This window comes from Corvus brachyrhynchos, unplaced genomic scaffold (assembly GCF_000691975.1).
Source record: "Corvus brachyrhynchos isolate BGI_N302 unplaced genomic scaffold, ASM69197v1 scaffold23, whole genome shotgun sequence".
Classification (NCBI taxonomy): domain Eukaryota; kingdom Metazoa; phylum Chordata; class Aves; order Passeriformes; family Corvidae; genus Corvus; species Corvus brachyrhynchos.
The window spans coordinates 9,689,238-9,700,467 of NW_008238983.1; the positions used below are offsets into that span (position 1 = coordinate 9,689,238).

Genomic DNA, 11,230 nt, shown 5'->3' on the forward strand with positions numbered 1-11,230 from the left:
GGTTCAGGTTGGATTTTGGAAAATAGCAGTTATAATGCTTCTGCCATTTCTGAGAAATAGGCTAGAGGAAAAAATACTCTCCATGTAATTCGGGGGTGGGGTTGTTTGCACATTTTCTAAGTGGAAATCTTTTTGGAACAGCTTTATATCCTCATAGCAAAGACTTAAAGGTCATAAAAACTGCCTTTGTATCAGGAATGTACTAGAAGTTATTTCTGGTAAGTTCATTGGAATTTTTCTGTTGTGAGTCTGTTTAAAACTGAACTGATCGCATGTTCTGTGGGAGCAAAATCACCATAATCATTTCACATCTTGTAAGGTTCGTGTCACCTTCTGTGCTCTCGTGAGCTTGTTAGTGCTAACCAGAAGATGAACCTGTCATCCCTGTGGAGCCACTGAGTGTGTTATAGATGGTAGCTTTTGGGTTGAAGGTAACCCATGCAATGGCCAAGGTATGACCCTTTTTCCTCCTCTTGTATTTCACTTTAGTGTCTGGGCCCAGACACTAAAAGAGACTAAAATCAATGAAGACAGAGAAAGGATTAAGTGTGTATTTTAATGTAGCTCTTCGTGTATCATAGAATCATATAATCCCAGAATCGTTTGGGTCAGAAAGGACCTTTGAGATCATCTAGTTCCAACCCCCCAGCTGTGGATAGGGGCATCTTCAACTAGACCAGGTTGCTCAGGGCTCCATGCTACCTGGCCTTGAACACTTCCAGGGATGGGTTATCCACAGCTTCTTTGGGCAACCTGTGCCATTGCCTCACCACCACAGGGAAGAATTTCTTCCCAATAGCTAATCTAAAACTGCTCTGCCAGTGTGAAGCCATTGTGCTGTCACTTCATGCCCTTATAAAAAGTCTCTCTCCATCTTTCTTGTAGGATCCCTTCAGGTACTGGAAGGCCACAATTAGATCACCCTAAAGCCTTTACTTTTCCAGATTGAACAATCCCAATTCTCTTAGCCTTTCATCATAGGGGAGGTGTTCCATCTAACTTAGTGGCTTCCTCTGGACTTGGTCCAACAGATGTTTTTCCTGTGCTGGGACGCCAGAGCTGATGCAGCACTGCAGGTGGGGTCTCAGCAGAGCAGAGCAGAGGGGCAGAATCCCCTCCCTCACCCTGCTGCCCACGCTGCTTTGGATGCAGCCCAGCACACTTTTGGCTTTCTGGGCTGTGAGTGCACAGTGCTGGGTCATGTCCAGCCTCTCCTCCACCAGCACCCCCAAGTCCTTCTGGGCAGGGCTGCTCTGATTTGTTCATCCCCCAGCCTGTGTTGGTTCTGGGGGTTGCCCCAACCTAGGAGCAGCACCTTGCACTTGGTCTTGTTAAACCTCATGAGACTGCCATGCACCCACTTCTCAAGCTTGTCCAGGTCCCTCTGGATGACATCCCATCCTTCAGGTGTGTCAACTGCACCACTCAGCTTGGTGTCGTTTGCAAACTTGCTGCATGTGCACTTGATTCCTTGTGTGGAAACAGACTGTTCCCTGTCTGATATATGGTCTCAGGATAAAAACTGGGAAATCTGCTGTGTGCATGTGGTAAGCTAAATCACTTGTATGTGAACCTAATGAATATTAAAACATGTTTTAGTTTCACAGAACTACTAAATAACTGTGGAAGGTGCCAGTGTTCATGGTCCTGACGTGCCTTTCAGTCTGGCAGCCCCAGTTTAGGCTCACTGCCTGTACTTGGCTCTCCTGCTGTGCAGTGCTGTGGTGGGTAAGATAAGATAGCTGACAAAATAGTCGTCAAAGATGCGCTGAGATCAGGGTGTGTCCTGCATGATGAGAACAACAATTAATATTTTAAAGGCTGCCATCCATCCCTACAGGCACCAAAGTATTACATCACCATGTGTACAGGACAGTGGCAGTAATCAATAGATCTAATGTGCTAGGGGCTCAGGGAAGGACAAGTTAGCATTTCCCAGGCAAAACGACTGGATATAATTAAGTGAAATAAACAAGGCTTATTCTTAGGGCAGAAAAAACCCTCATCAACTATTCTGAGTTGAAAAGCAGGAGTTCTCTATCAAATAGTATGGTTGGATTTGTTCAGGCATAGAATTTCTTCACCGGTCAAAACTATACATTTCTTGCAAAGAAAGCAATGTGGTCTGTTGCGTGAACATGATGACTGAGTGGAAAAGAAGCAAAGTAATGTGTGTATTTTTATTACTGAAAAGTCAAATTCTGAAAATCTGAAGCCACATACATCTGATAATTTCAAGGCTCACTTGACAGATAATACAGGCATGCTCTTTCACTGAAATTTTCTGACTGCTCTCAAATCCTGTCACCACAGGGCCCAGCCTCCTCTCCCAGAGTGCGCTCCAGCTCAATTCCAAACCTGAAGGATCTTTCCAGTACTCAGCCAGCTACCACAGCAACCAGACCCTTGCCCTGGGTGAAACAGCATCTGCCCAGCTCCCATCCCGCAGCAGTCAGGCCAGAGGTGCCATCCAGAGCTACAGCCAGGTACGTGTCCTAAGCAATGAAATTGTGTGGAGCAGCTCCCAGGAAAGAGGTGTTCAGTGCTTGCCCCCACCTGAATTTCTGCCTTTACTTTCTATCTCGTTCAACACACCTGCAGCAGGGTGGTTACCATCTTGATTTTTGTAAATCTCTGGTGGGTTGACTTGCATAGTAATAAAGTAATCCTGATTAGAAAGGAGATCTGCATGCTAGATTTACTTAGTTGTTTGCATATATATTTTGGTAGTAGCATGTTCAAGCATTTAATTTTCAAAGCAAATTTCTGTTACTGTGCTGATTAGGAGTCCATCCTAACGTCTAGGACCTGCCAGCATTGGTCTCAGCACAACTGAAAGCAGTAAGTGCCAGAAGACAAAACAAAGCCAGGCTTGACACCAGGAGTGAAACCTGCTTGGGATACCATGCATCACATGGTGCTAGGGCCTAATCTCAAGTGTAAGAAGCATTTTTTTCACCACATATTGTAGCACAAGCAGTTTATGAGACAGTCGCCTCTACATTTGAAACATTTTGAAAGATTGTCTCAGATACTCATGAAAACTTTGTAAATCCTGTCTGAACGGTTCCTCCTGGCTCTGACATGTAACCTTCTCACCTTCTGTGCTTTTCACTGTGACTTCAAAGCCTCTCAGTAGAAAGTTAAGCTTCAGTTTAGACAAAAATTTCAAGAAGAATTCATGTACATCTCTGTACATAAACAAAGTCTGACTGGGTTGTGTTGGTCAGCACAGGTTATTTTCTCTGTTTAGATGCTAGCCATCCCAGCAAAGGAGATCATCTCAGTGTGACACCAGGACATTTTGCAGTTCGGGATTCTGTAGAAGACAGTAGTTATTTAAGCCTTAAATTGCTAAGAGAGTTCAAGTATTATAGTCATTGCATGGTTTGTGGGATACTGAGAGACATACGATATTCTATTCTCTCAATTTGCTCACAAAAGCTCCCTATCCTCTAAGACTGAAAAATGAAATAAAGCACAGTTAAATTAAATTTCAAATTGGGTAGGTACATTTTTTTTTTTATAGAATCTTTTACATTGAAGAAAGACCTCTAAGAACGGAGTCCAAACATTAACCCAGCACTGGCCATCAGTAAATCATGTCCCCATGTGCCACATCTCCATGTCTTCTAAATACCCTCAGGGATGGCGACTTGACTACCCTTTCAGTGAAAAAATTCTTCCTGATGTCCAACCTGAACCTCACCTGATGCTGCCTGAGGCCATTTCCTCTTGTCCTGTTGTTGGTTGCCTCGGTGAAGAGGCTGATGCCCACCTGGCCGCAGCCTCCTTTCAGGCAATTGTAGAGAGTGATAAGGTCTCCCCTGAGCCTCCCTTTCTGCAGGCTAAACAACCCCAGCTCCCTCAGCTGTTCCTCACAGGACTTGTGCTCCAGACCCTTCACCAGCTCTGCTGCCCTTTTCTGGTCTTGCTCCAGCACCTCAATGTCTTTCTTGCACTGAGAGACCCAAAACTGAACAGAGGATTCGAGGTGTGGCCTCACCAGTGTCGAGTACAGAGGGACAGTCACTGCCCTGGTCCTGCTGGCTACACTATTGCCCATACAGATCAGGATGCCCTTGGCCTTCTTGGCCACCTGGGCACAGCTGGCTCATGTTCAGCCAGCTGTCAACCAGTACCCCCAGGTCCTTTTCTGCTGGGCAGTTTTCCAGCCACTCTGCCCCCAACCTGTAAAGCTGCATGAGGCTGTTGTGGCCAAAGTGCAGGACCCAGCACTTCACCTTGTTCCATGTCATACAACTGCCCTTGGCACATCCATCCAGCCTGTCCAGATCCTTCTGCAGAGCCTGCCTGCCCTCCAGCAGATCAACACTCTCAGCCAACGTGGTTTTATCTGCAAACCCATTGAGGGTGCACTCTACCCCCTAGTCCAGATCATTGATAAAGATATTAAACAACACAGATCCCTGAGGAATTCCACTTGTGACAGGCCACCAGCTGGATGCAGCACCTTTCACCACCACTCTCTAGGCCTGGTCATCCAGTCAGGTTTTTACCTAGTAAATAGTACACCCAGCCATGCCATGGGCTGCCAGTTTCTCCAGGTTAATCTTGTGGAAAATAGTGTCATCTGGAGCTATGCTTTTTGAAAGGCATCGTACCCTGGGAGTCAGCCTGAAAGACTGGGATGCAGTCTTTAAGGAGGCTGGGAAAAGTAAGATGATGGAAAGGGAGCAGGTTATGAGAGTAACGGAAACAAAAACAAAGTAGAAGTGAGAGGGGAAGGAGAAAGAATGTATTTCTTAAAAAAGGCAGGAATGAAAATTGTGCAGATTTGTAGAGGTTAGAAACAAATATATTCTTAATATAAATTTTATTATACTCATTGATAGAAAAAGATGAATTCATGGAGGGCAAAAAATTAATGATCTAATTTTTTTCATTGAAGCTACACTGAGCAGACAGACATTGGTTAGATCTGAGAAGCTCTCATGAACCATCAACTTCAGAGAGAATTGGTTTCCTTCAGAAAGGTAATTAGTAAGTTAGTATAGCAGCATTTCCTATCCTTTGTTTTTCTTGGTATGAGAGGACAGAAAATAAGATTTTCTTTTTACTTTCCTCCACGTTGTAGGGTAGATATTCCTGCAGGAAAATAATTCAGAGAACTTAATAATTTTTCACACCATGATCCTGCAGAGGATGCCTGACAACTTCAGATGAATTAAAATATATTTTGAAAATATTAAGAAACTGCCATATAAACTAAGAATTAATACAATTAAAATCACATAAAAGAGGTTTTAAAAGAAGTAAACAGGAAGAGGAAAATTCAAAAGTCAAAATTAAAAAATTCTGAATATGACCATTGCTGATCCCACAATTACAGGGAAAAAGAAGTCAAGCCTGAGAATTGTTTTGCTATACCTATTATAATTAAAATAAGCCTCAGGAACTGAAGCTTCTCAGATTGTGATAATTTCCTTTGGTATTTGTTTGCAAGGAATATAGCTATCTCTCAACATGAATGATAGTCCAAATGCTTGCAAAAAAAATGTAAATAGTCCCAAGGCCAGCTGTGACAGCAAGAACAATTTGTGAAAATGCAATTGTATAAAAAAGAGAAACTAATTAGTCTTGGGACTTCCTGTATAGTGCTGCAAAGTGCAATCTAACATTTTTGTCAATTTGGTGGAGTTCATTATAGATCACAGAGTTTTTCCAGTGCGTTGACTACTTTAGAACACAAAACTTTTATCTTCTAAATACTACTGGGATAGGATTTCTTAGCAAAAACTACTCGTCTGTCAGGGAATTACTCTGCTTCCCCACTGAAAACAGCTTTTCAAACTCAGTGTCCAGATGCTGAAATATCTTTCATTAATCAATGAAGTTTATTTGTGAAGAGTCTGACTTCTATTACAAAAAAAAAAAAAAAAACCAAACCAAAACAAAAAAGAGCAGATTTTGTAGATGAGTTGCTCAAAAAGAAATCTATTTGAACAATATAATTTATGAATAACCAAGTTTACTGCAACCTTGAGAATGTTGCAGTAAATCTTACGTTGCAGCGATACCATAGGAGTATAAAGCATAGCAGGTACTACAAAGAGTGGCTTTCCACATACTCTGCCATGTGTTTGCAACAGGACAGGAAAGAAGGTTTACATTCTGGATGAGGACTTGTTTAGCTGTTGGTAATGCTGCAGTCTTTTCAGAGGCTGTGGCAGCAACACAGGTAAATCCCTACTGTGTATTATCCTGTGCACCTGATGCTTCTGGACTGAGTAAGCTGGCCCAGAATTGGAAAACCCTAAAAGTCAAAAAGTAGATGGAAAATAAAGGTGATTAAAAAGTCTTGAAAAACCATTTAACAGTTAGTATTCTAACCTGTCTCCTTTTTCCTATAAATAAGTCATAAGTTTGTCATTCATCAGACCACCACACCTCACTAGCAGATGAGTGCTAGAATGGGTTGTCAGGCAGAAACCGTATACTGGCCACAATTGGCTGCTTGATAATCTACCCAGACAAAAGCTAAAATAAGGATTTCCCATCAGGTAGGGTATGGCCGATGATGATGTGTTTAAAACCAGATTCCAAATATGAATGAAAGAATTTTTTCTGTCATAAAGGAAACAAGATGAAATCTTAAGACAGATTACTCATTACGGCACTCAGAGAACAAATCACTACTAGAGATGATGGCAACGGAGATCTGCAATGCTGCTTTGATTCTGCATGAGGACTGTAGCTTTCGTTGCTGCTTTAAAACCTGAGATGGACCATCCTTGGACCCTCTGAAAAGATCTCACACAATTTGGTTTGTGGATGTAGAAGACTGCAATTACCTACCTTCATCTATATGTATGACCTTTGAGAGTAGCATCAGGTAGGCTGACAAATTTTCCTTATAGTGCTAGAATTTTGGAATGGAACAATGGAACAAAATCAGGAGAAAGAGGTGAAATAGGACACATTTGAGGGATCCAGAGGTATAGTCTGGCATCTGTTATTGTATAAGAGCACTTGAACATAGGTAGCATCTTCCTAGTCAGAACTTACAAATGACATTAAAGCAGTCTTGCAGAAGAAAGAAGAAAGGTCCTACCCAAAGAGTGAAGTGCGCATCCCAAGACTAAAGAATGTTAAGCAATTTCCATGCCCTCTTCTGCCCTTTCTAAGAGTGTTGATAGAGGCATCAGACCACTGCAGAGTGATGCCTTGAGTGAAGCCTTATGGAAGGTTCTTTGGGCTGACAGAAAAAAAAAGTCACCCTCAACAGACTGGCAAGTCTTGCAGTCTCTGAAAAAGCTCAGAGTATCACTGAGATTGTGAAATAGACCTGTACCCTTGGAGTGTCTCTAGAAAGCCCTAATAAGGATGATCAAGTTTTCTGCCGAAAGCTACCAACACACACCAATATTTAAAAGCCATAGTGGCCTGGAGGGAGGTTTTCCACACAACTTGAGCATACAGTTGGAAAATCCTCCCTGCAATCGAGAAATGGTCTCCTCATGGACCTCAGTGTACTGTATATGACTATGTTAGTATTCATTAGATGTGACCTTGTATGAGATCTTAAGGGCAAAGAGATCCAGAGAGCAAAACAAGCTGAAAACTGGTGCTGGCATTTAGTGCTAAACTAAAGTTCATCCAGACCTACGATGGGCATGCAGACTTACTTAAATCTCTGGGAGCAATCTGCAAGAATCAACACACTGATTCATAATTAGCAGCTGGCCCCAAAGTTTCACTTGTCTAGCCATTTTGTAATTACTAATCCCTGAAAAATTTTATGCAGAATAAATAAGTCAACACAGTTATTTGCCCCTCTCAATTCTACTCCACAAAACAGAAATCTTATCTTGAAGTCTTTCATTTAATCTTGTTTTGGTTTAAAGTTCCAATTTAAATTTTCAATTGGAATTGTAAAAAACCAAAAAAAAAACCCCAACAAACAACAACAACAAAAAGCCCTACACAAAACCAACCAAACAACCCCCCCCAAGAATCCCCCAAATTTCCTGGAATTTAGGGCATTAAATGCTTGAATGAACAGGCAAACAACAGTTAGACTGTTCTCTAGTTTCCTGTAACCTAACTGGATACCCTCAATAATTTTCTGTATGAAGCTCTAAAGATACAGTTTTGTATCAGTAGAAAATTATCTTCCTAGTAACATTAAATGGGAAAGAAAACATTTTTCTAGCTGTACCGTGTATTGAATCCAAATAAGCAAGGCTACTTTTCTTTGGGATGCCGGGGAAATTAAACCCCTGTGTCTTGGAATAGATATTTATAGGGCTGTAGTAAGAAAGTCCTTGATTTTTATTAACATCTATGAAATAGGTTGATGCTAGAGTATAATTACTGATAAGCAAATTTGCTCTCAGTTTATTAGCTTAAATACAGTTTTGTTATCAGGTTGACACAAATAATGGATAAACGGAAAAAATAAGGGGAAATACCATTGTATTTCATTCTTGCATATGAAGTATGTCACATTGCAGGGTGAACAATGACGTGTCTTTATGTCTGTCTTAAGCAACAGACAGGGAGAAACACAGTAAGAAACTAAAACACATTTTGTCTCTGAAAACATGAGTGGAGAACGTTACTGCACGCTTGGCCCTTTGAAAAAACCTGAAGACCTCATGGTACATTTAAGACAGGTCTGAGATTAGTCACATCCTAGAAAATACTGCATGCTAGTGTTTTCATTGCAATCTGTTCAACCAGAAGTTCTCTCCTTCACACAGAGCAAATGCTTAGCTTTTTAGGAAGTGCTATATACTGCATTTTTAATTAAGCATTTAATTACTGTGTCCCACCACTACACCTTGTTCCCTATAACAAATGATCATGAAATAGGATTTTTGGGGTTTTTTTGAATTAGTGCTTGCAGACTGCCTGCAGCTTTATAGAGATTTATTAGGAATATGGGATAATACTGGTTTACTTGAAATTAATTACTCTAAATCCTTGACACATGAAGTAGTGTAGAAGTAGATTAGAAAAATAAATTTTGTATACATGATGACAGTGCTTGCCAAAAACCCTTAGGATCAACAGCAAACTGTTGAAGTTACCAGTGCATTACCAGTGTGTTGAAGAAGTAACTGGTGCACTGGTAACATTGCAGAAGACTGTATTTTGGAAGTGTTTATTATGAAATTATTTTTACTATGCTACTTAACAGTCCAAAAAGTAAAATCAATTGATAATGTAGCTGGTTTGAATGACCTTTTGTTATGTGCGAAGTTTGCTCTGCGCATGTTGTCCTAAATCATGCCAGCCTGTTTTTGTTTTATAAAAGTTTTTACCATATAGTCTAAACCTGGAAAATGAAAACTGTACTCCTGTCAGATACATTATTGGACAGTCAGATGCAGATTAGTCCTTCTTTCCAGTTTAGAGCATATAAGGTAAGTAGCTCAGCATGAAAGTAGTTTTTAAAAGTTCACTGATATTCCCATCAGTTTCTTCCCTGGTTTTTGTGAGGAGCCTTTCAAATGAGCAACTTGAACTTGTTGGCCGTTTATGAAAATTTCAAGGCTTGTACTTGAAGCTGTGGTGTTTGTTACTCACTGCTGCAATCAGAACAGTCCAGCTCAAAAGAGAGCAGGTACTTGCATCTGTGAGCCCCTTGCTCACCTGGCAGTCACCGTACAGAGCACCTAGAGGAGAACAGTTTCCATTTCATTTATGTGTAAAGCCATTGCTCTGTGAGGTGCAAAACCTCCCAAACCCAGTGAGGTTTGGGTCTGGCAGTGCTCTCTTGAGAAGCCAGAACACTGTCAGTGCTGGTAGCTTCTTCCACACTACTAACAACTGAGAGCAAAGCTACAGAAGGAGCTTCTCTTCTTGTCTCTGTCCAGGAAAATACATATTCTTCCCCCAGATACAAAGCATTTAAGATGAGGGGCAGACTCCAAAAGTAGAAAAAAAAAAAAAGAAGAAAAATTTCCAGTGGGTGTACTTAGGAAGAAGTACACATTTCTGGCATTTTGAACCTTGTTTATTTTTTGCTCCGCTTAGTTATGTTGTCCTCAATTTCTGACCAAATCCTTTATTGAATATCCTAGCGCAAATAAATCAAATTTCATACCAGGAACATGGTGCTTTTGCCTACTTGTTTTTTTGTAGGATGCTACTGAAAAACCACATTGCTATTCAATGTATAACAATGCTGCTCTTGGCATTCACAACACCTCTTCGAATTGAGTCACAAAATTCATTATTCACATTTTAAAGCTTCTTCTGGCTAAGAAAATCAGTAGCTGAGAGGTGTGTGTGTGTTTGGGCAAAGCAGTGGTCAGACCGATTCAAACTATGCTGTCAACTCCGAGGATCCGGAGCAGTTTCTGAGGTTTCAAGTAAATCCCCTGCATAACCAGAAAAAAAAAAAAAGTATCTGAATCCAACAGTGCATCTTCCAACAGAGCGCTGAGCTCTCACTCACTGCGGGGTACAGTTATGAGAGGATTTTAATGTTACTAGACTCACAGATGATCTCTTGAGCCTAAGATCCCCGATAAAAAAAAAAAAAAAGGGGGAGCCGCCTGCGTGTGAAGGCGAGCTCCATCCTCTGCGGCTTCAGAAGCGGCTCAGACACCGAACCGAAATTTCTCATAGGCAGCATCTCCCGAGGATTTTCTCTCGCTCCCTCTTCCCAGCCCCCCTCAATTACCGGTCTTAGAGGGAACTCAGCGCTGCCTTGCCCGCGGCCAGCGGGTCGGTGCAGGGAGCTCCCTCCGATCCCGATGCAGATTCTCCGCTGGATGTGGCCCAGGGAAGCGCCCGGCCCCGGCAGCTCCTCCCGTACCCCCCGCCCCCTTCGTGCCGCGTAACTGAGTACGAGGCGGCCGCTTTCCGTGCTTCCAGCGGGGCTTGGCGTGCACCGGCCCGGGATTCCCCTGCCTCCGCCCCTTCACCGAGGTCGGGACCGCAGGGGGCAGCGAACTCCTGGTGCGGTGCCTCTCCTCCTAAGGACACAGATTGCTGGAAACCGAGGAAAGTTACTCGGTTAAAGGCCCTTCCGTGGCTTCGGCCGCTCTTCTCTAATGTATGCAGAATAAAGGGGCGCGGGTGTATAGATGTCTGTATATGTATGTATCTAAGTATTTGAGCCGGGGCCAAACCCTGCCTGCTTTAGGGGCCGGCATGTGAGCGCGGTCCGGAGCCGGAGCCCGGGAGCGCTGTGCCCCACGGCCGGGTGCTGGCTTCAGCCGTCGGGAGGAGTTTCGACGCCTCTCGGCCCGAG

The 11,230-nt window shown here is 42.5% G+C and overlaps 1 protein-coding gene across 1 annotated transcript in view; it reads left to right on the forward strand.

Annotated features, from left to right (window-relative positions):
- CTNND2 (catenin delta 2) overlaps positions 1 to 11,230 on the forward strand; it is a 656,025-nt gene that overhangs the window by 360,047 nt on the left and 284,748 nt on the right. Inside the window, exons 6-7 of the mRNA XM_017738706.1 lie at positions 2,314 to 2,609; positions 10,667 to 11,032. Coding sequence (XP_017594195.1) covers positions 2,314 to 2,609; positions 10,667 to 11,032 — 662 coding nt within the window. The remainder of the gene's footprint in view (positions 1 to 2,313; positions 2,610 to 10,666; positions 11,033 to 11,230) is intronic.